Below are 26,963 nucleotides of genomic sequence, written 5' to 3'. Positions count from 1 at the left end.
CACAGAAAATGCTTATTAAGTATTTGTGGAAGAAATGAATAAAAAGAACGACTGACTGTGAATTCAGGCTGGCATCTCTGGGAGTCAATGAGTACAACTGAACTTGGGCTTTGCCTCCACATCACTGGTGGAATCTTCTGTGACCTTTTCCTCAGGAATAAGCTCTTCCTTTCTTCCAGAGCTTTGAGGGCCATAGGGATCCTATAGTTTGAGGTTTGCAAAAATACTGTTTTGCTAATGCCTTGTTTTGGTTATGAGGGCTTATTTTTTGGTCAATGTCATTTTACATAGTGGACACAGATGAGCGTGTCCAGCTACACTCTGTCATTTGGTTTCAAAAAGATGATAAAATGGACAAAGTCAGTGAAAAGAAGTGATGGATCATTAGTATGAAAAGGAAGAAGAAGGAAACCACCCCCTCTCTTCTTTTAAAAACTGATGATTAAACATCCACTGCATTTCATTAATGTAACTTTACTCAGTCGTTAAGTCATGTCCAACTCTTTGCAACCCCCTGGGCTGTAGCCTGCCAGGCTCCTCTGTCCTTGGAATCTTCCAGGATAGAATACTGGAGTGGGTTGCCATTTCCTTCTCCAAAATGTAGTTTTATGTTGCTGATATTCCAGGAGTTCCTTTACTACTGTGAAGAAAACTAATTCTCATCACCTGTTTTCTTTACATGACAGAAAAAAACAACTTCTATTTCATGTCAAGAGCTAGGCAAATGCCGTAAGAAATCATTTTTTAAAGAATTCAGAGTAGGGTGGCAGGAAAGGAAACTCTGAAGTGGCGCTCGAGTTCATGACCACCTAAGGCAACATGTATTACTGTTGACCTAACTTCAGAACACAGTTTAGTTTGTTTCTAAGGACTAGTACTATTTTTTTTTAGGGCTTCCCCGGCGGCTCAGCAGTAAAGAATCTGCCTGCAGTGCAGGAGTTGCAGGAGACATAGGTTTGATCCCTGGGTCTCAAAGATCCCCTGGAGGAGGGGATGGCAACCCACTCCAATATTCTTGCCTGGAGAATCCCATGGATGGAAGAGCCTGGTGGGCTATAGTTCACAGGATCGCAAAGAGTTGGACACAACTGAAGCAACTTAGCATGCATGCACTATTTTTTTAAAGTAAACATATTTTTTAGATTTTTAAGTAAAAATTATAAAAATACTCCCATATTTTTAAGGATGAGTTTTTTCATTCCAGAGGATGAATTAGCACTAAAATGAGTGGAGGATGGATTGTACGAAAATAAAAGAGGGCTTCTCTGGTGGCTCAGTGGTAAAGAATCTGCCTGCCACTGCAGGAGATGTGGGTTCAATCCCTGGGTCAGGAAAATCTCCTGGAAAAGGAAATGGCAATCCACTCCAGTATTCTTGCTTGGGAAATCCCATGGGCAGAGGAGACTGGCGGGGCTACAGTCCACGGGGTCATAAAGACTCAGACACCACTGAGCAACTGAATAACGAATGCTTATCGTGCTGGGACTGAGATGAGAGTGAAGAGAAGCATAAGAAGGGACAATACTTCCCTCCCCACCTCAGCTGCCTGAGCACAGGAAAATTTCAGTGTGGCGACGTCACACCAGACACTGTGCAGTCAAGTTCCATCAGTCAGTTCACATTTAAGACCTACTGCCTTTAACCACTGGAGTGTATAGTCTGAGAAGTGAAGAAATAATGTTTTATTTCATAGCAGCTTTTGCTTGGGAGATATAGAATCAGCCCTTAGGGCCTTAGGAGGGTATATCCCAGGAACTCACGAACACTGCAAATTTCAGCACTAGGAGGGGAAAGCCACATCTCCTGCTAGCAATTCCTTCCTGAGTAGGCGATGTACAATAGCTTCATGATCATGTTTTTTGATATTCTAACAAATACTTTTTAAAATTAAAATGATTTCTAGTAAAAATTGTAATTCTGATATTCATTTTTGGAGATTTTATGAGATTCCATCACAGAGTTGTCCCTGTAGAGACTCTGTTGTATGTAGCCAGTGTGAGAGATCTACGTCGTGTTGACTGTTTAGTCTTACTCAGTATTCTTATGTCTGGTTCCTGGAAGGCTTTCCAGCCATTCTTATGAACTTGCAAACTTTTCTAGAGCCCACAACGTCAGGGAACTTGTCCTTGTCTCTTCCTGTCGCCCTTCATCTTTCCTTGTGTTTCTTTCTTTGGTTTTCCACCAGAGGGCATACTAAACCTAGCTAACTTACAGTTTGTTATGGGCACTTTCGGGGCACAGTTTGGTATGGGCAGTTTTGGGGCTTCCCAGGCGGTGCTAATGGTTAAGAACCCACCTGCCAATGCAGGACACATAAGGAATGTGGGTTTAGTTCCTGGGTTGGGAAGATCCCCTGGAGGAGGGCACGGCAACCGAACCTGGTATTCTTGCCTGGAGAATCCCATGGACAGGGGAGCCTGGTGGGCTACGGTCCTAAGAGTCACTTCTGAAGTGACTTAGCAAGCATGCATGGGCACTTTTAATACAGGAAGTGAAACTTTTTGGAATTACTTAGAATGGTTCTAATTTTATTACTTCAGGGTGTCGTGGCTAAAAGCAGAATCTCTGAAGCCAAACTGCGTGAATTCAGATCCCAGCTCTACTATTTACCAGCTTGTGATCTTGGTAAGTTCCTTAGTTTCCTTTCTAAGCATCACTGTTCTTATCCTCATAAAATGAGAATAACAACCTACCTCGTAGGATTAAATGACTATGGGTGCATACATAAAGCACTTAGAATCATGCCTGGCTTAGAGTAAGCATGAAAAAGTGAGAATTGCTATGAAAATTTATGAATATGGCAATTTTACTTACCTGTGAGTTACCTGGAAAACACCAGAAAGTTGAAAGCTAATAAAGAATGCTAATTACTACCATTTTTGAGCATCAGTAGTGTGCCGGATCCTAGTGATAGCATTATTTCCATGCTATTTCCAGGGCTTCCCAGGTGGGGCTAGTGATAAAGAATTTGCCTGCCAATGCAGGAGACATGAGAGTCTCCTCTTGGGTCAGGAAGATTCCCTGGAGGAGGACATGGCAACCCACTCCAGTATTCTTGCTTGGAGAATCCCATGGACAGAGGAGCCTGGTGGGCTACAGTCCATAGGATCACCAAGAGTTGGACACTGAAGCCCAACAGTCATGGGAGGAAGAAGTCTGTGTCAATTTATTCACTGATCCATCCAGAGCTAGACCAGTGGCCAGTACACTGGAGGTGTTCAAGATATATGTTGTAAATGAAGAGAAGATAATTGGCATGAACCCGTGTTTTCAGGTAAGAAAATAGAGGTTCAAGGAATTGATGTGAATTGCCTAGGATCATGCAAGTAAGTGCAATTTGTTGTGTCTAAACCCAAATGTGTCTGATTTCAAAAAACATCTTTTTTCCATAGAGTTTTCCTACTTAGAAAAAAATTTGAAGGGATGGAGAAAATGAGCTTCTGGTTGATTCTTGTAACTAAAATATCAGGTTACATTTTTATAGCTATTGGGGAAGAATATGAGACATTCCCTTTAGTAACACTTATGAGGATAGTTAGCCCCAGGATTTAAACGGTGCTTAGCAAAAAATTAACCTGAATGAAGGAATTACTTAATTACTCTCAAGCAAGTGGAGCCTGTATTCCCCATTCACACTTTCCCTGGGGCATTTGGCACCCTATTTCCCATAATGGAAAGGGAATAAGCAAAATATAAAGAAAACAGTAACTTGAAAACTTTCTTGCACTTAAATATGCTTTTTGGAGGGCACAATGGCTGGTTCAGAGCTCATGTTCAATATGTGTTTGTTGAATGCCTGAGGGTGAGAGGGAACAGAAACAAATAACTGGATTAAGGATTCTAGTGCCTTGATAAACCACGTGGGTCTGCTGCCCAACTGCAACAGCATCTGAAAAATTGCTAGCAATGCTAGATCCACTGAGTCTGATTCCACAGTTTAGTAAGGTCCCCAGGGGATTTAGAAGAAAAGCTATGACAAACCTAAACAGCATATTAAAAAGCAAAGACATAACTTTGCCAACAAAGGTCCATATAGCTATGGTCCATTCCAGTAGTTATGTATGGATGTGAGAGTTAGACCATAAAGAAGGCTGAGTGCTGAATAATAGATGCTTTCAAACTGTGGTGCTGGAGAAGACTCTTGAGAGTCCCTTTGACTCCAGGGAGATCAAACCAGTCAATCCTAAAGGAAATCAGTCCTGAATATTCATTGGAAGGACTGATGTTGAAGCTCCAATCCTTTGGCCACCTGATGCAAAGAATCGATTCATTGGAAAAGACCCTGATGCTGGGAAAGATTGAGGGCAGGAGGAGAGGGGGAGCAAAAGAGGATGAGATGTTTGGATGGCATCACTGACTCAGTGGACATGAGTTTGAGCAAGCTCTGGGAGATGGTGAAGGAGAAGGAAGCCTGATGTGCTGCAGTCCATTGGGTCTCAGAGTCAGATACGACTTAGCGACAGAACAACAACAACTAGGTGATTTATATGCACATTAAAGATTCAGAATCACTGTTCTACTCAGTATGGTTAATTAATTGCAGAAAACAAATGATTGATTCCACTAACTAATTAATTAATCATTTCTTATGAAGTATGTTTCAAAAAGCAAGCAACTGGAAGAAAGTTAATGCTGGGCACCATAAAATTCCAAAATATGTGTTTTGGAAGGAAGGGAAGAAGAACTCTGAATGTGTTTAAAAAATGGAAACTACACACTTTTTTTTTTTTTAAGGACTTGTGCCCATCATGCCAATATAGGATAGGTGTCTTCAAATTTACAAAATGATTTCTTACATGGATTACTTGTATGAAAGTCTTGAGTTCTCTTTTATTTATGGGTCTATATAGCCTGATGTCATTTTATTGTCAATAATACTTTTATGCTATATATATGAATCATCAAAATGTGTTTCCTAAATCCAGACTGGAGGTGAACAGTCAAGCTAAAATTCATGGAACTGACATTCCCTGTGACAGACGTCTTATGTTAGGTTATAAAAGTTTTCTGTCGATGAAAAGACAGGAAATGTTCAGTGATATACATAAGTTTCAGTTATTAAAATACACTGTAAACATACTTCTGCCTAACATACTGTATATCATATATACACATGTTTATACACATAAAATACGTGTATACATCTATAGATATTATTTTAATAATATATTATTTATATGTATTTTATATGTAAATGTGCATACTTTCTATAAAAGTTGTAGCATCTTCTCACATTTTTTTCAAAAGTTTGTAAGCACCAGGACTTCCCTGGAGGTCCAGGGGGTAAGACTCTGCCTTCTAGTGTGGTGGATGCAGATTTGATTCCTGGTTGGCCACACATCTTGGGATCTTAGAAAACAAAAAACATAAAACGGAAATAATATTGTAACAAATTCAATAAAGGCTTTAAAATAAGTCCACATCAAAAAAAGTCTTTCAAGCAACTTATAGACACCAAAATATAATAATTTTTTATCATAAAAGCACATCTTTGTAATTACTTTAAAAATTACAACCCAGAGTAATAGCACTGGAATATTCTGGTAGATATCTTTTTCTCTTTAGTAGTCAACCGTCTCCGTGTATAGTCTAATACAACTAAAAATTGTTAATAAACTAGGAATAATATAGGAATAAGGCAATGCTTCACGAAGTTTCTTTCATCAAATAGGCCACACATATAGTTTTCTTTCTACAAAATTGAACTCTGTCTTTTAAAAATAGGATCTTGATTACTATCCTTGAGTAAGTCACTTGTGCCTCTCTGACTTGAAATTAATTCATCTATAATAGTAAGTATTTGATTCGGTTGCCTCTGAAATTACAAGTTTAGAACCAAAAAATGGCAGTGTTTCTTTCCCTTTAAATCTTGATGAAATTACACAGTCATAGATTTTTCTATCTCTAGTGTTTTGCCTTACTCCAGAATCTAATTGAATAAAACAGCAGCATTCGTTAGCTCACTGTGCATTTGAGGCCTGTCCTTCTAATAGACGTAAAGGAAAGACAACAAGATGGCATCATTGTCTACTGCAGTGCGTTTACCTGAAAAAATACTAACTTTTCATTTTATATTTACTTCTGTGAAGCAGGAGCTTTATTCTGCTGAAAATAATATGTCCTTGTTTGTAAAGACAGCTGTGTTCCTCTTTCTCTTTTGAACACTGTTGTAGATGATGAGTCTGTAGAAACTAAAAGGGAACTTTTGGAGTGTTTTGCTGATTGATTGAAGCTATGTAGGAATGTAGTCAAAGTGAAGAATTTCCTCAATAGCAAGAGTTTAGGTCATTAGCAATGCAAAAGTATTTATGAAGCATAATTTTGGTTATATTTTATTATATTGCTATTTTGTTTTAATTGGAAATGGTTTCAGCATATTTTGGAATTCATAGTCAAGGTTCCAACCTTACAATTCAAGATTTTCCAGGCAAGAGTACTGGAATGGGGTGCCATTGCCTTCTCCATCTGTAAGAAAAGGGAACATCAAATATAAGGAAAAGAATACACTGTTGGTTTTGTGCTAGTTAAATATATTCTATGGAAATTTGATCTATGAGGACTGATTAGCAAAACATTTTCAAGAGATTTCTAGTGACAGATATTTCATGATGCCCAAATGGAATAGAAGAGTAGAACGAGTATTTTCACCAACAGCAAGATAGCTCAAGAGCTTCTTAACTGAATTCCCTTCTTCCACTCCCAGCAAATGTGAGAGTGATATTTACAAAAAGTAAATCAGATTGTGTCCTAGATGCTCCAGAGGAACAGAAGTCTTAGAAAAACAAAATGGTCCTGTCCTCAAGGAGGTTTTAATACACTGATGGCCTTAGGAGAGACCCTGGAGCCAAGGGCAGTTTCACGACTGCTGTCTGTACATTCACACTGAGCTCTGCACTCAGGAGTCCTGACGAGCTTATTGCTCTACTGTCACCCTCCTGAAATCCTTGTAATTTTATCTTTTCAAGTAATTTATCTTTTGTAAATGAAGTCTAATGGGACAGCTCTGCCTTGTTATTTCTTAAACAGTCAAGGTATTTTCTGCACCTTAGTTGAGGAGATATATTGATATAGAAGAAGTGACAAATTTCATTTTCATGGGCTCCAGAATAACTGTGAATGGTGACTGCAGCCCTGAAATTAAAAGATGCTTGCTCCTTAGAAGAAAAACTATGACAAACGTAGACAGCATATTAAAACACAGACATCACTTTGCCAACAAAGGTCCATATAGTCAAAGCTACTGTTTTTTCCCGTACGGATGTCAGAGTTGGACCATAAAGAAGGCTGAACACAGAAGAATTGATGCTTTTGAATTGTGGTGCTGGAGAAGACTCTTAAGAGTCCCCCAGACAGCAAGGAGATCAAATCAGTCAATCCTAAAAGAAATCAACCCTGAATATTCACTGGAAAGACTGATGCTGAAGCTGAAGCTCCAGTACTTAGGCCACCTGATGCGAAGAGCTGACTCATTGGAAAAGACCCTGATGCTGGGAAAGATTGAAGGCAGGAAGAGAAGGGGGCAACAGAGGATGAGAGATTGGATGGCAGCACAGACTCAATGGACATGAGTTTGAGCAAATTCTGGGAGATTGTGGAGGACAGAGAAGCCTGGCATGCTGCAGTCCATGGGGTGGCAAAGAGTCTAACACGACATAGCAACTGAACAACAGCAAAATAGATATAGATACAGATGATATAGATAGAGATGTAGACATAGATATAGATATAGATATAGATGGACTTTCTTGGTGGCTCAGATGGTAAAAAATCTACCTGCAATGCAAAATACCTGTATGCAGTCTCTGGGTTGGGAAGATCCCCTGGAGAAAGGGAATGGCAACCCACTCCAGCATTCTTGCCTAGAGAATCCCATGGACAGAGGAGCCTGGTGGTCCATACATAGTTAATGGGGTTGCAAAGAATGGGACAGGATTGAGCAACTAACACATTCATTTTAACTTTCATAGATACAGATGATACAGATATACATATATTGGCCACACCACACAGCTTTAGAGATCTTAGTTCCGTGACCAGGGATTGAACCCAGGTTCTGGCAGTGAAAGCACAAATTCCTAACCACTGGATTACTTGGAAATTCCCAGTTGAGGATAATAATGACAACTAACATTACTGAGTGCTTTCCATGTGTAGGCACTAAGTAAAGCATTTTATATGGTACAAAATTATTTAACCTCCTCTTCCCCTCAAAAACAAGCAAAAAAAAGGTGGATGCTTTTTAAATTCTTATTTTATAAATGATTTTTTGGGACTCAAAGAGGCTAGGTAACTTAAGCCCAGGTGCATCTGACTCCTGAGACTGACCTTAGGTCTGAATGTGCAATTGTTGTTGTTCAGTTGCTCAGTCATATCTGACTCTTTGTGACCCCAAGGACCGCAGCACACCAAACTTCCCTGTCCTTCACCATCTCCTGGAGCTTGCTCAAACTCATGTCCATTGAATCGGTGATGCCATCCAGCCATCTCATCCTCTGTTGTCCCCTTCTCTTCCTGCCTTCAATCTTTCCCAGCATCAGGGTCTTTTCCAATGAGTCAGTTCTTCGCATCAGGTGGCCTAAGTATTGCAGCTTCAGCTTCAGCATCAGTCCTTCCAGTGAATATTCAGGACTGATTTTCTTGACAATTCACTGGCTTGATCTCCTTGCAGTCCAAGGGACTCTTGAGTCTTCTCCAGCACCACAATTCAAGAGCATCAATTTTTCAGCACTCAGCCTTTAAGATCCAACTCTCACATCCATACATGACTACAGGAAAAGCCACAGCTTTGACTAGATGGACATTTGTTGGCAAACTGATGTCTCTGTTTTTTAATATGCTGTCTAGGTTGGTCATAGATTTTCTTCCAAGGAGCAAGCATCTTTTAATGTCATGGTTGCAGTCACCATCTGCAGCGAATTTGGAGCCCAAGAAAATAAGGTCTCTTACTGTTTCCATTGTTTCCGCATCTATTTGCCATGAAGTGGTGGGATCAGATGCCATGATCTTAGCTTTTTGAATGTTGAGTTTTTTTTTGTTTTTTTGTTTTTAATAAATTTATTTATTTTAGTTGGGGGCTAATTACTTTACAATATTGTAGTGGTTTTTGCCATATATTGACATGAATCAGCCATGGGTTTACATGTGTTCCCCATTCTGAAGCCTCCACCCACCTCCCTCCCCATCCCATCCCTCTGGGTCATCCCATTGCCCCAGCCCTGAACATTTTTCTCATGCGTCGAACCTGGAATGGTGTTCTGTTTCACATATGATAATATACATGTTTCAATGCTATTCTCTCAGAACGTCCCACCCTCACCTTCTCCCTCAGAGTCCATAAGACTGTTCTATGCATCTGTGTCTCTTATTCTGTCTCACATATAGGGTTATCATTACCATCTTTCAAATTCCATATATATGCATTAGCATACTGCATTGGTGTTTTTCTTTCTGGCTTACTTCACTCTGTATAACGGGCTCCAGTTTCATCCATCTCAATAGAACTGATTCAAATGTATTCTTTTTAATGGCTGAGTAATATTCCATTGTGTATATGTACCACAGCTTCCTTATCCATCCGTCTGCTGATGGACATCTAAGTTGCATGTTGAGTTTTAAGCCAGCTTTTTTCCTCTCCTCTTTCACTTTCATCAAGAGGCTCTTTAGTTCTTCTTCACTTTCTGCCATAAGGGTGGTATCATTTGCATCTTGATTCCAGCTTGTGCTTCATCCAGTCTGGCATTTCTCATGATGTACTCTGCATATAAGTTAAATAAGCAGGGTGACAGTATACAGCCTTGATGTACTCCTTTCCCAATTTGGAGCCAGTCTGTTGTTCCATTTCCACTTCTAACTGTTGCTTCTTGACCTGCATCCACGTTTCTCAGGAGGCAGGTAAGGTGGTCTGGTATTCCCATCTCTTGAAGAATTTTCCACAGTTTGTTGTGATCCACACGGTCAAAGGCTTTAGCATAGTCAATGAAGCAGAAGTAGACATTTTTCTGGAACTCTCTTGCTTTTTCCATGATGCAATGGATGTTGGCAACACCAGCTCCACCCACACTGGATAACCAGGATCTTTGTATCTAACTCTCTCTTCTCTGCCTTCTATCTACAGAACTTTTCTATCTAGAAGGGCCTTGTTTGATAATGAACCTCACTACATTTTAGGTCAAAGTGTCATGTCTTTGAAACACTCGTATTTTTAGTTTTTATCCCTAATCAAAGTAAGAAGTTCCTCTTGCAGAATAAATTTTGGAATTGACTAGAAAATATTTTGGGAACAGGAGACTTGCTTGATGCCTTTGAAATTATACCCCACAGATGTACATCTCCTTTATGACCAAGACTGACATTTATAGGGACTATTGGGTTTTTTTCCTCTTTAGTCCTGGAGCTAGGACTGCCATCTTAGATGATAAAAGAGAAGAAAAACAAACAAACATAAAACAACTAAGACTATAAATGACACAGATGTGAGTCACAGGAAGAAAATGACGATGTAGCTATTCTCAAATGACAATTATATTTGGCCTAATCTACCTTCCATCAAATACAGGGTGTGGACAGAGCTATTACTCTTGTTTTTTCAATATATTTAGAAGTTTTACAATAACTTTTTAATAAAAGTATAAGAAAAACAGATACATCAGATGAATAAGATGATAATTTTAAATTTAGCATCCTGTAGCTGACTTTCATCTCTGCAGGAGGCATGGCAACCCACTCCAGTATTCTTGCCTGGAGAATCACCATGGACAGAGGAGCCTGGTGGGCTACAGTCCACAGGGTTGCAAAGAGTCAGACATGACTGAGCGACTAAGCACAGCATAGCACAACTGGCTTTCATACAGATGATTCTCTTTTGCATATTCACATATAAGCACTAAGTGTCAATTTAGGAGAATTTATGTCTATTTTTCATTTTTTCTGTAGTTTGCATTCTATACCAAGTTCATGTTATATTTTTAAGTGTTTAGCTTATATTTTTAAGTTCTTTAAATTAATTCCAAATGTGTTTAGTATAATCTTTTGTTGTGACACTATTGACTTAATTGTTTTTACAGGGCAAAACACTACTAGGTGGAAATAATTGATGATGTTGAAATATTGAGCATTTTATTAAAAGTGACAGATTTCTTCAGGCAGATTGAATAAGGCAAGCATGAATAAAATCTGTGTATATTATTATGAGGTAGTGCAACTATGAGTAATTCATTTCTTAGCTATCATCAGAGTGAGAGAAATGAAATTGTTTTAAAATCCTAGACTACTCTTAATTAGCCTGATTTTTCTCTTTTGATTATAATGTAACAGCAAAATACATTGTTATTTTATTTATTATTCTTAATGTGCTAAGGTCATATAATTAATAACAAAAATCAGAACTGGAAAATAATAACTAGATAAATAGACCAAATATTATCTGCAACCATTATGCAAAACAAATGGGAATATTTAACAGTCTGACAAAATATGTTTTTTCTTTCTGAATTTGAGTATACATTTATTTTTAAAGTATATATTTCCAATTATTAAAAGCTACTATAAATATTTTTTTGTTTAAGAATGTTTTATGGTATAAAATGAGTTTAAAAATAAAGATCATGAGACCTTCTTTTATTTATGAACATTAGAGAGTATGGGTTAGATGGTTATTAGGCTAATTATCAACTGATGCAAATTAACCTTCACAGAACATATGACTTTAAAATGCAGAAGGCTGTGGAAAATGTAAACAGAGTGGAGGTTGGAAAAATGCAGCCTCAGTGATGTTGAAAGTTAATCATTTCTTCCTTCAAATGTTTGTTTTATACAGGGTGGCAGATTCTGTTAGGCACAGGGGATTCACCTGTGAAGAAGGCAGTTATGGTCCTTGAGCTCACAGCACTTACAGCACCGATTCTAGAGGAGAAAACAGATAATTAATTAGGGAATGGGCTTCCTAGGTGGCACTAGTGGTAAAGAACCCACCTACCAATGCAGGAGACATAAAAGACATGGGTTCAATCCCTGGGTTGGGAAGATCCCCTGGAGGAGGGCATGGCAACTCACTCTAGTGTTCTTGCCTGGAGAATCCCATGGACAGAGGAGCCCAGCAGGCTACAGTCCATAGTGTCACAGAGTCAGACATAATTGAAGAGACTTAGCATGTACAGAAGTAGAAAATGGCAGCCCACTCCAGTATTCTTGCCTGGAAAATTCTATGGACAAAGGATCCTGATGGGCTATAGTCCATGCGGTTGCAAAGAGTCAGACATGACTGAGTATCTAAACAACAACAAAATCCTTGGCCATATCTGACCATGAGTAAGTATATCAAGGAGACAGCTACAGACTGAATATTTGATGGTGATTTAGTTGCTAAGTCATGCCCGACTCTTGTGACCCAATGGACTGTATCCTGCCAAGCTCTTCTGTCTATGGGATTCTCCGGGTGAGAATACTGGAGCAGGTTTTCCTTCTCCAGGGGGTCTTCCCAACCCAGGAATCGAACCCAGGTCTCCTGCACTGCAGGCAGATTCTTTACTGACTGAGCTGTGATCAAACCTGTGTCCTCCCCAACCCAGATTCATATACTGGATTCTAACCTAATCCCCAAGGTTGGTATTAATATTTTGAGATAAGGTCTTTGGGAGATAACTAGGTTGTGAGGGTGGACCCCTCATGAATGAATTAGTGCCCTCATTAGGAACAACAGAGAATTCCTTTACCCCTCCTTCCAGGGGAGAACACAGAAAGAAGAGGACCATCTATGAACCAGAAAGGGGGTCTTCACCAGATACTAAATCTGCCAGTGCCTTGATCTTGGACTCTCCAACCTCCAGAACTGTGAGAGATCAGTTTGTCACACGGTTGTTTATGAACCACTTAGTCCACGGTGTCTTGGGTACAGCAGTCCTAGCAGTCTAAGATAGACATCTACTACAGTTCAGGAGAGGGTCAGGATGGTTTCTATTTGGTCACGATTGAAATGTATAAATTAAGCTTCAATAGCACAGAATCAGTGTCAATGTTGGTAGCTTAATTATTTAGAAATTCATTCATTGATTCAGTCAGCAAGTATTTATTGGACAATTATGATGTGCCAGCCACTCTGCAGTATATTTAGAGAAAAACAAAATCTCTTAGGTGAGATCTCATTTGTGATGGCCAGGTAAACTGCACCATTTGTTTGCAGGTTAACAACTGGCTTATAGGGCTGATTTATATCAATCACTGAATGTTTCTAAGCAGAAAATAGAATGCATTAGCCTTGCAAATACTTCCAAAAATTACTAAGCTCCAAAAATTGCTGTTTTGGGCTGCTGTATTTTGCCATGTGTTATTCAAAATACTGCTTCCTTTCTGTCCATTTATCACTTCTTTTCATCACTTAGAACATGAACAGTTTAAATTTACTTGTAACAAATCAATCAATCAATAGATGCCCTTATTTACCACCAATTCTAAGGGCTGATTCATTGGGAAAGACCCTGACACTGGAAAAGATTGAGGGGAGGAGGAGAGGGAGTAACAGAGGATGAAATGATTGGATGGCATCATTGACTCAGTGGACATGGGTTTGAGCAAACTCCAGATAGTGAAGGATGGGAAGCCTGGCATGCTGCAGTCCATGTGGTCGCAAAGAGTTGGACCTGACTTAGTGACTGAACAACCACTATGTGTAATGCTAATGCCCTTAAAACATGCTTGGAACCACTCCTCTGCACACTCCAGGACAACAGCCATACTGCATTATGTGCTTTGGGGGAGAAAAATGCTTAAGACATGGTGTTTTGACTTTTAAGGATCTTATGGCCAAATCTGAGTGATATGGGTAATATGTATGACATAAGAAAGGATATGCCTGAATTTAAATGCTAAATTTTGAACTATTCTGAGATTTCAAGAAAAGGAAGACCAGAGGGGACTTGACCTGGGTAGATGGTATTGGGTTGTTAGGAGGGAGAAGGATGGAGATTAGGGAAGATTTCATGGAAAAAAGTTGTGATTTGGCCTGGAATTTGAAGGAAGAGCACTATTATGGGTGAGGAAAAGCAACATTGTCTAGGCAACAGAGGGTAGGATATGAATGAGAACAGGAGAGCAAGAAGCAGTGAGCTGTGCTCATAGGAATGAAAATTTTAGGATGAAGCACACCACTGGAGAAATGTCTTGGGAGTTTACTTAAAAATTAAGTTGAATAGGATAAAGCCAAATTATTAAAGAATCTGGAAACCAACCAAATGATTTAGGTAGCCACAGAGGGTTTGAGAGACAGATGGATGTTGATCACTATGTGCAAGAAAGGTAAATCTGGCAGGGGTAGTCCAAATAAATAGAACCAGGGAGATTAGATTTAGAGACCAATCGCTTTTCTCATCTGATTCTACTCAGAAATTCTGTGTACAGACATTCTCCGTGCAAAAAAAAAAAAAAAAGGGAAAAAGCAATGAAACCAGTGCGATGTCATTAAATACTATTTAGCTCTTAAGATATCTCAGTGCCTGTCATTTTTTGGCATACTTGAAAGATTTTTTTTCAGATCTGGTCACTGAAAAATTGTCATGTATTAAAGACTTTGATAAAAAAATTAAAAGCAAGACATTTTCATTTTTTATCAAATAGCAGAATGAATGAGATGCATTCTTGAAAAATACTCATTTTTCCCCCTTAAGTAGTCTATTTAAGATCAGAAGGAATATGGCTAACATCAGAGATCTTATTAGTACATGACGAGACTCTTTGTGACCCCATGGACTATAGCCCACTAGGCTTCTCTGTCCATGGAATTTCCAGGCAAGAATACTAGAGCAGGTAGCCATTCCCTTCTCCAGGGGGATCTTTCCTACCCAGGGATCAAACCTGGGTGTCTCACATTGCAGACAGATTCTCTACCATCTGAGCCACCAGGGGAGCCCATATTCTGTCTACATGTAGAACAAATAACTTTCTAACCATGAATGTGTTAAGTGAGACCTGATCTTTTTGTATTCTTTAAGAGACTGTGCTTCAAAGGTGATGTGGACACTGTCACATCATAAGTAACTCTGTAATGTGAAATGCCACTGATTAGATTTGTGCAGCCCAGATGTCAGAGGCCACTCAACAAATGGAACATAATATTGTTGAAACTCATGACAAAGAAGGAAGGACAAAAAGGGATTAATTACCAATTAGGATCTGAATAAAACATTTGTTTATGATTACTCACATTTTTAAAGGTTATTTAGCTACATTTTAAAAGTCTGGAACCATTACACCATCTTTATTTCTTTTCAAAAATGATGAAAATAGGAAATTATTACTGCAAGGAATATAACTTTAATTTAATATTTCTACATGCATGTGTACTGTAGTAATGAGATTTTAATTTTCATTAGGAAAAGATAAAGGAAACAAATTGCTGTTAGACATTAATTTACCCCTTTTGTGTATTAAATGATGATTCATAGGCATTCAACACTGATCAGAACATTATTCATATAACAGCTACTTTTCCAAGCTTCAAAAACTTAGAGCAAAGTAAAAAACTTGAATAGGTTTCAGGAGAGAACCAGACTTCTACATTGTTAGAATATTAATCCATAAGATTCAAGACAGAAGCCTAAAGGAACTAAAATCACTTATCTGGGGAAAAAATTCAAATATGTAATATCCTTTCTAAGAAGGACAGAAGAAGAAAAAGCTGTACTAGCTAAAAAATAAGTATTTTTGAATAAATATAAGGGAAAGAAACTCTTTACAGTAAGTTCAAAATTAGACAGTTAAAATGTGATCCTAATGATCCCTCTTTGGAGATATTTTAAAACAAGATGGAATCATGTTCATTCATTTATTCATTCAACAAGTATTCATTAAATAGCAACTAATGTACAAAATAGACAAGATTCCTGATCTCTTAGATCTTACATTAGGAGTAATAAATAGTATATAAATAAACTAAAAATATAGAAATTTCAAATAATAATTAGTACTATGAGGACTCTAAAATAAGGCAATGGGAAAGAGAATGGCCAACCTGGGAATTTATCCTTTTAATTGGAAATAAGAGAAGTCTCTTTGGAGGTGGCTACGTTGATACTGTAACTTGTGTGATGAGAAGGAAACATCTATGCAAAGTCTAACAGAAAAGCATTAGAGACAGGGTAAATGGAAAATTTACCCAGAGGCCCTCAATTGAGCCTGAACTCAGGTGCCCAGAGAACAGGACAAGGAGAGGATGGGAACACAAAGTGCTGAGGCTGAATGCCTGCAAGATTTGTGGCTCCAGTTAGGAGTTTGGATTCTATTAGAGTCCAGTGAGAAGCTAGTGGCTGGTAGTAAATAAGTCAGAGAGCTAGAATAAGTAGGTTTTCCAATTTGCTTCATCTCTATGATTTGGCCATAGCAACCAAAATGTGCTTTTTTAAAAGTGTTGTCTTCCATAGAAAAGGACTCATGTCAAATTTGGACACAGAATCATTTAGTTTATAAACTAAATAAATAGCATAAAAACAATGTGAATCTTAATCTATTAAAGTTTGCCTGAAGAAACCACAGGAATCCAGCTATCTTGCGAACCTATTTAAGTCTCTTCCCATTTATATACCATTTCCAGACAGCATTCACTATCTAGACTGTGAGCCATGTGAAAGTGAGGACTGTCCATCTCTTCATCATTATTCTTAGTTGCAGGAAATAAGAGATGTTTAATGATTGATTGAATGATTGAATCCATTTATTTCAATTTTTTCTATTAAAATTCTTTCTAAAGTACAGGGTCAATCCATTTTGCTGATTGAAAAAGCATAGCTTCAAATCATCAAGAATCTTCAAATGCATCTCAACAAAATTCAGATCATCAATTTTTATACATTCCCTATCTATGGTTTATTGCTTTAAAATAAGAAAGAATATTATTTTAGCATAAATTTAACTTTATGAATACTAGCCAGTACATTTACTGAAATTACTGTGCTTGTTATGTTTTCAGTGTAAATTTGTTCACTAGCTTCATATTGCAGAATCCATATTTCTTATATAGGGAAGTATAGATGGAAAATAATCATTTAATATTTGATAAGGTAGAGAAGGAGGTTAGCAAATATTAGGACTTAGTTCATCACTTGCACTCCAACTAGAGATTCACCTAAAATACCAAGAAAGAGTGACTATTCTGAGGTCACAGAGGAGCTTCACACTACTGTCCTGGAATCCCAAATTTCCACTACTTTTCTAAAACTTTCTGGAGCACATCAAATGTGGTGCCCAAACAAAGGCATTCTATACAACCCAGCCCTTAATTTTGTCTTTTGTCATGGGATTCTTACTGTCAAGATGAGTTTTTATTTTAAAGGAACATTAAAGGAAATAGATGTGGCTTCTATTTCACCTCCACCCATATTTACCCAAATAACACTTATTTCAAGGCTTTCTTTAGGTATTTAAATACACTCTGTTAAAGGACAAAGGACATGATCATATTCATTTCATTCTGTGCTGTCATTCAGTTGTGTCCGGCTGCTTGCGACCCTGTGAACTGTAGCCCACCAGCTTCCTTTGTCCATGGAATTCTCAAGAATACTGAAGAAGTGGGTAGCCCTTCTCTTCTCCAGGGTATCTTCCTGACCTAGGGTTGAAATCCAGGACTCCTGCATTGCAGACAAACTCCTCACCATCTGAGCCATCAGGGAAGCCCCCCATATAAATCTTTGTTGTTCAGTCACTCAGTCGTGTCCAACTCTTTGCAACCCCATGGACTGCAGCATGCCGGACTTCCCCGTCCTTCACCATCTCCCAGTTTGCTCAGATTCATGTCCATTGAGCTGGTGATGCCATCTAACCGTCTCATCCTCTGTCGAATGCTTCTCCACCTGTCCTTGATCTTTCCCACCATTAGGGTCTTTTCCAACGGATCCACTCTTTGCATCAGGTGGCCAAAGGATTGGAGCTTCAGCATCAGTCCTCCCAATGAATATTCAGAGTTTATTTCCATTAGGATTGACTGGTTTGATCTCCTTGCTGTCCAAGGGACTAACAAGAGTCTTCTCCAACACTGCAATTCTAAAGCATCAATTCTTTGGCCATCAGTATTCTTTATGGTCCAACTGACATTTGTACGTTACTACTGGAAAAACCATAGCTTTGACTATATGGACTTTTGTGTGCAAAGTGATGTCTCTGTTTTTTCATATGCTGTCTGGGTTTGTCATAGCTTTTCTTTCAAGGGGCAAGTGTTTTTTAATTACTTGTGCAAACAGGTATTTTTTTTAAAATGATTTGAATTATGCATAGAGGAGAAACAGAAAATACAGAAAGTGTAGTGGTCAGTTGTTAGTGGGATTATGGATAATTAAAAATTTTTCTTGTCTTCTAAATTTTCTATTGTAACATGTATAATAATTATGATAATACTTTATATTAACATTAGACAATAAAAATCAATTCCATGATTTTCTGGGTCATTTTTTCCCCTAGTTCTGTGTTCTGGGAAAAAGAAATATTCATAGAATTGTTTATCTCCACTCCAGTGCCCATGTCTTTTGGCAACAAGAAGCATTCAGTTCTAAAGAGCAGCTGCCAAAGATAGCAAAATAGTCATTAACAAGGTTGTACTTATTCTTCACAATTTCCGCCACAATCTTGAAGGCAGCCTTATTTACCCCCAAGATAGTATTTGGTGTCACACATCTGGATTTTGTCATCTCCCATGTAGCTGCATTGTAATATCAGATCATTGAGTTCTAATTACATATTTTAACTGGTATTCAAATAAAGAAGACTTTGGGGTTCTTTTTCAGCTATTCAGAGATTTTACTGTTGTGTCATGCAGCTAGATGAATTATTGGTGGAGTAAAAGTTTCAGCATAGAATTTTGAAAAATACCCTGAAGAGTAGAGTGATGGACAGGCTAGGTATATATCATCTGCATCTGTAATTGGTCTGTGTTTTAATTATTCATTTACAAAAATGGATGCAATGACCAGACTGAACCTCAAGAATGTTAGCAAATGTCCAGGAACCTGTGAAAATGTGGGTCTACGAAAGGCCCCTTTTTAAGGCCTCCTTAAGGGATAGGTGAACAACTATAAGTTCTGCCAACTGGTCTGAGCCAGGAGTGCCCTTCTCAATAGAGAGGTAACTGAGGCTGGGTAAAATGCCATGCTCTCCAGGCAGCTGCATTCCTTACTATGGTGGCTCTGCTATCAATGAAGAACACCAACTCCCTGTCCAACACAGACAGTTGGTCCCAAGGGACTCCCCAATTATCCATAGGAGGAGGAAGTGGGGTGCTGCTACCAGTTCCACAAGATTCTCAGGCAAGGGGCTCAGCATGGAGGAAGCCACATACTCCTGTAATTTGAAAAAGCCTCTGAGGTCAGGTTTCATCCTTTCCTGAATGTACCATTTCCTCTTTACTGTGGCTGTGGGCTTCCCTGGTGGGCTTAGCGGTAAAGAATACGCCTGCAATGCAGGAAGCACAGGAGATGAAGGTTTGATCCCTGGGTCAGGAAGACCCCCTGGAGGAGGGCATGGCAACCCACTCCAGTATTCCTGAGAGTTAATTCTTAGGTAGGTTGATAAGGAGTCCAGGGCCCTCGAGGAGAAGAAAGAGAGAAGCTTTTTTTTCTACATCCTTCATCTTAGTCACATAAGACTTTTTTTCCTTCTTAAGCTCTGAGTTGTTAATACAAACACTGTGGTCAATACTCCCTGGATCAAAATAGCCATTATGTTATCCCTTGTGCTTCTGTCAGTACTGGCTGCTTTCATTTAGTCAGATTCTCCATTGGAACTCTATTTTTCCCCTTTTCAGCTTAATTTCCTAGAGAGAACTTCTTTTTGGCCTAGAATACCTTGGCATGTATTCTGTCTTTCCATTTGGTAATAGAAGAAACAAAGAGAAATTTAATGGGATGTGCCAACTCATGGTCCCCATGGCGTTAACACAGTTGAATTCAAATTTAAAGTCATTTTTCCTAAGATGTGTTAAAGTACTACACAGGAAGCCTAAAATTAAATAAGTTTATGCAATCAGTTTCTTAAGAAGCAACATATTTAATAGTTTCAACCCTATAGGAAGACTATGCAAATCCATTAAGCTAAAGGAATGACTCTTTCCTTCATTCCCTTCCTTTTATTTGGCATTATTTCTTGATATATATATATATGTCTTTATTATTTATATATTATTATTCATTAATATTTATTATTTATTATTTCTATATTATTATTATTTCTATATTATTTCTTTATATATATGCTATATTTATATATATAAACGTATACTTGCTGTATAGTATATATTTATACATACATATATATTTGCTGTTTATGTCTTTACTATATACACTTTTGTATTTATTTGCTGTGTATGCATATATACTTGCTGATAGAGAACAGTGTGGAGTGGAGTTTATTCTCTCACAACTGTGGCCTCCTTGACTCCCTTACAAAGGGGTATTTATTGTCTCCAGAGACCCTGTTTATAATAATTTCCATTGTATTATCTTACATCTAATTAGTCCAATCATCAAGGTAAATTCCAAATCTTCTTTCTAAATAGATTTAGTTTCTAGACCAGTATATCACAAACAGAACAATTCATTTTATAAGGGAGTCTTTAAGAATTTATGGGCCTCCTTGATGGCTCAGTGGTTAAGAATCCAACTGCCAATGCAGGAGACATGAGCTTGATTGCTTGGTTGGGAAGATCCCCTGGAGAAGAAAATGGCAACCCACTCCAGTATTCTTGTCTGGGAAATCCCATGGACAGATGAACCTGGTGGGCTATAGTCCATGGGGTTGCAAAGAGTCAGACATGACATCATACCTAACAAACACTCTAAGAATTTTTTTGTGCTCTATCATAGGCTTGGCTATTGTTTTGCTCACTAATTTTGTCTTTGTTTCTGTTAGCTATGGATTTAACAGTGACTTGGAAGGTTTTGTTGGAGAAATGAATCCTGAGGGGTTATTTAAAGTAAGACTAGAAAATTGCATTTCTGCTTCCTTAAGCCTGGTCAAAATGAAAGAATAAGGATAAAAGAATAAGTTGAAAATATTCAATTTTTTCCACTATCCAGAATTAAATATTTGGAATAATGAGAGAATTTATTCCATCCACATATGAACAATTTGGACTGATGATGATAATGCAATGATTTGCTTGATTTATTGCCTGTGCATCAGCTCTTTAGCAAAAAGACAATGAAAGTGCTTTTGTCATTGTACTTGATGCAAACAACTCTTGCAAGAGTTTCTATCTGACAGTCTCATGAATACCAACATCATGGGTATATAACATGTCATAAGCAAGGGTCAACCCACGGAAAGGGACATCATGAAGTTCACATTTCACTGAGTGAAATAATCTTGTGAATTCTCCTCCATAGTCCACAATGTTCTAAGAAGTCATTTCTTCCCCTGATATAACTGAAACTTAGGGCACTTTAGACTATATTGTACTCATCAAATCAATTTCTGCACAATGTTTTATTAGCCCTAATGATACTAGTGGAGTGTACATTTAATTGACATGAGGATACTGGGAAGTATAAAGGAAAGGCAGCTCAGAAACACAGAGCTTTTAAAAGGCGTCTCAATAGCATTTTCCTCAGCCATGTAGCACTTGGATATAGTAGGTGGTCAATATATTTTTAAGATAAATCAAAGTGTATTAAATTTGCAACTTAGTGTTAGATACAATTGTTTACTTTTTACATGACACCCACTAATAATGAAGTTGAAGTTTCAAAATCTTACATTTAAAAATTTATTCTAAAGGTCCTTTATTGAATGCATTATGGAGAACTTCATAGCATTTTCCATCAGTGTTCGAGTAGGGGAAGATCACATGCCCGAGGAAAATGCTATTGAGAAGCTTTTTAAAAGTTCTGTATTTTTGAGTTGCCTTTCCCTCATAGCTCAGTTGGTAAAGAATCTGCTTGTGATGAAGGAGACCCCGGTTCGATTCCTAGGTTGGGAAGATCCCCTGGAGAAGGGATAGGCTACCCACTCCAGTATTTTTGGACTTCCCTTGTGGCTCAGCTGGTAAAGAATCCACCCGCAATGTGGGAGACCTGGGTTCGATTCCTGGGTTGGGAAGGTCCCCTGGAGAAGGGAAAGGCTGCCCACTCCAGTATTCTGGCCTGGAGAATTCCATGGACTATGCAGTCCATTGGGTCGCAAAGAGTCAGACATGACTGAGCGACTTTCATATCCAGGTGCCATGCTAGTACCTATAAAGGGATAGTCTGGTACAACTTTCACCCTCCAGGATTTAGGGTTCTGGTGTTTGCTGCTGGAGCCTAAATCTGCCATTTGACAAACTAAATGCCACACATTTGGTTTAGAGACTCTGGGTACAGAGCTCCTTGGAGGTGCAAAGATGCTTTGAAATTTGCAAAGTTGTCACATAGGCAGTATTTGATATAAATAGTGAAGAATGAGATTTATATGCAGAGAGCTATATAAAACTTCTGAACTGACTTTTAAGGTATTCATCTTGCATCATTTTTCAGTTGAGAACATCAACAATTTGGGAAAACTTCAGGACTACTACTCTACTACTTATGAACAAATAATATTATATTGTTACATTATGAGATAAAATACACCCCAGTTACATAATGAGATAAAATAAACCCCATTTCTTTCATATATTCTTCAGAAAAGATCTTCATCTTCTTATGGACAATTTGTTCTACCAGCTTCAATATGATTCGAATTAAGTGAGGTATTTCTCGTGAAATTTCAGGGAATGTCTGTCCTTGCATGCAGAGGGACCGATGGCCTCTAGGAAATTCATCCATTGTTAGTAATGGGGGTTGAAATACCAACTATGGAAAAGCAACCTTGAATTAGTGTTTTGTGTGAAGTGCATGCACTATTTCATATGAATCTTCATTCTGAGTGCAAAACTACAATGGATTTTGGACACTAATTTTTTATATGGGCAATTTTTAATTACTCATCTTCTTGATCTTTATAAACTACATAGAGTTTCAAATAAATATGGTTACCATTAACCACTAAATCATAGGAAATTTTTACTTGACTTGATTAAGTGTTAATAACTGGACCTATACATGACTGAAGCTGAAGCTCCAGTATTTTGGTCATCTGATGTGAACAGCCAACTCATTGGAAAAGTCCCTGATGCTAGGAAATACTGAGAGCATAAGGAGAAGAGACATTAGGGCATGAGACGGCTGGATGGCATCACCAACTCAATGGACATGAACTTGGGCAAAGTTTAGGAGATAGTGAGGGGGCAGGGAGGCCTGGCATGCTGCAGTCTATGGTGTTGCAAAGAGTTGGACACGACTGGGAGACTGAACATACATGACTTCATTGCATATGTATGCACTGAGGTGGGATTGATCCTCTGAAAAATGGACTGCACAGATGCCTAAGTCCAATTTTCCTACAATGATGACTCATGCAGTTTCACCATTCCAAAGATCACTGAGGTTTCTGTTAGAGCCTATTTGGGAAAGCTGCTGTTCAGAAGATAACTTGAGGCCAAGTTCTGCCATCATCGTATGTTATCAAAGGGTCTGCAAAAATTTAAACAAGAATCTGCCCATTCTCCTAAATAATTTCTCCAAGGGGCTGAAAGAAAACAGCAGTTGAGAAAAAAGTCAAAACAAATGTTGGCAATTACAAAAATATATGTAGGTGATTTCATTAAACAAAGACCAAAGGTGAGTATGCTGTTCATCAAACATTTTTATAAAATAAAACAAACAAAAAAACCTATATTACCATTTTTCTTAGATGATTTGCTCACTTGACTTGTATTCCAACTTCTATATCAAAAATTTTTTTTAGTATTTATTTATGTGTTTGTGTTGGGTCTTAGTTGCCCCATGGCATGTGGGATCTTAGTTCCCTGACCGGGGATTGAACCCACATCCCCTGCATTGGCAGGTAGATTCTTAACCACTGGACCACCAGGAAAGTCTCTATATCAAAAAATTTTAACGTATTTTTAGTAACTTTCTTTCCTACATTTATCCTTGGCAGTATTATGTTATCAGTTATGTATATAATATATAGAACATTACAGAGTATGTCATGTATAAGTATATATTATATGCTGTATATATCATGCAGTGTTCTGTTTATACTCTACAAAAGATATATGTATATATATATATGTATTTAAGAGAAAATCCAGATAGCTTTACTTTATATGACTATTTCATTGAGTGAGGAACAAATTGTGAACAGGGAGACTTGTTTATGATGATCAGAGGCATTAATGAGAAATAACTCAAGTTAACTTTCCATTATGTCCATGAAATAAGCTGGATTTAGCTTTGCTTACATGGCTGAAATGGTTTTGTCTGCCTGGGAGAATTTCAAGTCTGGTCTCCATTAATACATACATGTATATAGAGTCATAGGATATATGCTTGGATTCAGACTGCATTTTGAAATTTCTCTGTCATCTTCACTAATCATGTCTCTTATCTGATGCTGTTCTTAAGAGCAGAGCTTCAGTGGACAAATACCATAAGGATCTGTGGTCAGGGTCAGCCCTGGTATTTCCTCACCAGCACATTAGTATGAGAACGCTAGTCTCATCTTTTGCATCAATGTCTTTAGATATCTTTGCAATGTTTCTGACATCTACCAACTGCCTGATGTTGAAGAGAAAATGATCGGTTTGGCAAAGCTTTTCTTTTTTAAAAAAAAATCTAAATAAAATAAACATTCTTTTTTTTTATTCTCAGCTTGGAGATTTATTTTTTTTTAATAAATTTATTTATTTTAGTTGGGGGCTAATTACTTTACAATATTGTAGTGGTTTTTGCCATACGTTGACATGAATCAAATAAACATTCTTTTTATTTCTTTTCTTTAGTGTATTCTGCCATTTCTCTGAAGTTTATCAAACATATATTTCCTGCCTGGTTTCACTCTTTCCTGTGTTTCAAACTCTTTGTTGCTGCTTCCACATTTTTTCTCCTAAATATAAATTTTCTAAAAATCTCACTGCTCTTTCAGCCTCACTTTATTAGTCATTTCACCTTTCTCTTATGAGCCATAGAGAACTTGTATCAGAGGTTTGCTCAAGAAAAACAAATCACAGTCAAAGCTGAAGTTCTAAAGCAAAACAAAAAGACCAAAAAAAAAGAAAAAAGAAAAAAAATGAAATGATGAAATTTGCTAAATAGAGGTGTAGAATAAAGTCATTCTGTGTCTAAATCTTGGCTCTGTCACTATGTACATCAACTTGGGTAAATTACTAAACCAATGAGCCTAAATTTCCTTATCTTCCTTTAGGACTGTAAAAACTATTCTTTCCATCAAGGGATAACCTTGTGAAACTTGCCAAACTGTGCTTGGCACCTACAAGTTGCTTCAATAAAATTCAATATACATTCTTTTTGTCAAGCACAGTGCCTGACTCTAGCAAAATGAAGGTGAAAAGATACACTTTTGTTCTCAAGGAATTTACAATATTATTTTGTTCCCACCAAAACCCTGACCCTCCTTTTCTTCAAATCAGGTACCCTCTCAATGGAATACAGGAATGCCAGTGAGTTCTGGTCTTGAAATCTCCTGTTGGAGAAGGTCTTGATGTGGGTTATTGGATGAAGGTTTATGATTTGGAGAACATTCTATTAATAGAACTATAAGCACAGATGGCCCAGAGTTCTTTTTAGGGACAGATTTCTGAACCATATCCATGGCAGCTGGTTCATATGACATGGTCTTTACCAGTGGAAGAAGGAATCAGGTGGCCTGGCTCTATTTCAGCTGGGTGGTGCCCCATAGAATTGGACACAATTTAGCATAAATGTCCTGATTTTTGAAACAGATTGTCTTGTGACAAGACTGCCCTTTTCTTCTCAAGAGCAGTTTCATTTGCTACGATGCTGAGCTTGGTTATGTCTTTCTAGCTCAAACTTTTCTTCTGTGTGGTTTATCAATGCTGTTTGTGTTTCAGATAGAGATAAAATTAAAACGGAAATTAAAGGCAAATTTTTGTTTTAAATACAGCATAATGGGATGTGCGGCCATGGAGCAAACAAATATTTTAACCCTGCCAATGCTGTTTGGTTTAAGTCAACATCATACTCAACACTGCTCTTTTGTTACTGTTGGACCATACTTTAAGTACGAGAAGCTATAGCTAAATTCATTTCCTGAAGTTTGTTTCCTATTTTGTGGGTATATCTAATTCAAGTCTTAATTCATTTAATTCTAGTCTATTCTGCTATAGTTAACATGCCACCCACCCGGCTGTGTGGTGAAATTTTTCAGCACTGGATCAAATCTAAATGTCATGTTTTCTATTTCTGATCTTCTTCAATTGAGATTAGTGTGTCCTTCCCTGGATTTTCATTGCTCTCTGTTTCCTTCTTTTACTAGTTACCATATCAAATCTTGTATTGTAAACATTTATTCACCTTAAGAAACAGCTCCTTGAGGGCAGGCTCTGGATTCAAGTTGTCTATTTCCAATGCTTGGCACAGTATCACAGGACTTGGCGCAGAGTGGTGATCAAAAGTATTTATTGAATGAGAGAAGGATGGTGCCGGACTTGGACCTGGAAAAATGAAGACATTAAATGATTTCCAGAGGTTTATTTTCTTTTTAGAAAGTAGTGATTTGAAGATTTTTCAAGATTTTATTTGAAAATGACAATAAGAAGGAAAATCCTTCTAAAAAGAATTGTTGGTTGAAATAGCAAAAGAAGGAATATGGCAAGAAGACCTATACAAGTGACAAAGCTGAGCCTTTCTAACTGAACACAGGTTTAACTAGGGGGTTGTTGATGGATAAGATTTGGAAATTATTTGACTTAGCAACCAAACAGAGTTCTTTAAAAGATTGTGCTACAGTATCTTAGTCTCTATAGTGGCTGCTTATTTTTAGGTCAAAATAAACTAAATCAGCTAGCTTCAGAAATGACTCCTTAGAAACATTTTTTCAAAATGTTTGAAACACTTTCTTTAAAGAGCTGCTTCAACATTTGATGTGAT

At 37.8% G+C, this 26,963-nt stretch overlaps 1 protein-coding gene across 10 annotated transcripts in view; it reads left to right on the top strand.

Annotated features, from left to right (window-relative positions):
• The window catches only part of FBXO5 (F-box protein 5), a 141,273-nt gene that overhangs the window by 18,987 nt on the left and 95,323 nt on the right, over positions 1–26,963 (top strand). For 6 of the 10 annotated variants that reach the window (XR_014065512.1, XR_014065510.1, XR_014065513.1 and 3 more), the window contains one exon: positions 2,541–2,625. Coding sequence is in view for 6 of the 10 variants with exons in the window: in XM_081530303.1 (XP_081386429.1) it covers positions 2,541–2,625 (85 nt within the window). In the remaining 4 variants the exon portion in view is untranslated. Of the gene's footprint in view, positions 1–2,540; positions 2,626–3,274; positions 3,327–26,963 lie in introns of all 10 variants that reach the window. The other 4 variants (XR_014065511.1, XM_081530305.1, XM_081530300.1 and 1 more) reach the window with 1 other exon arrangement.

This window comes from Giraffa tippelskirchi, chromosome 9, assembly GCF_054371585.1.
Source record: "Giraffa tippelskirchi isolate mGirTip1 chromosome 9, T2T-mGirTip1v1.2.pri, whole genome shotgun sequence".
In the NCBI taxonomy this organism is placed as follows: domain Eukaryota; kingdom Metazoa; phylum Chordata; class Mammalia; order Artiodactyla; family Giraffidae; genus Giraffa; species Giraffa tippelskirchi.
This window is presented reverse-complemented; position numbering and strand designations above follow the sequence as displayed.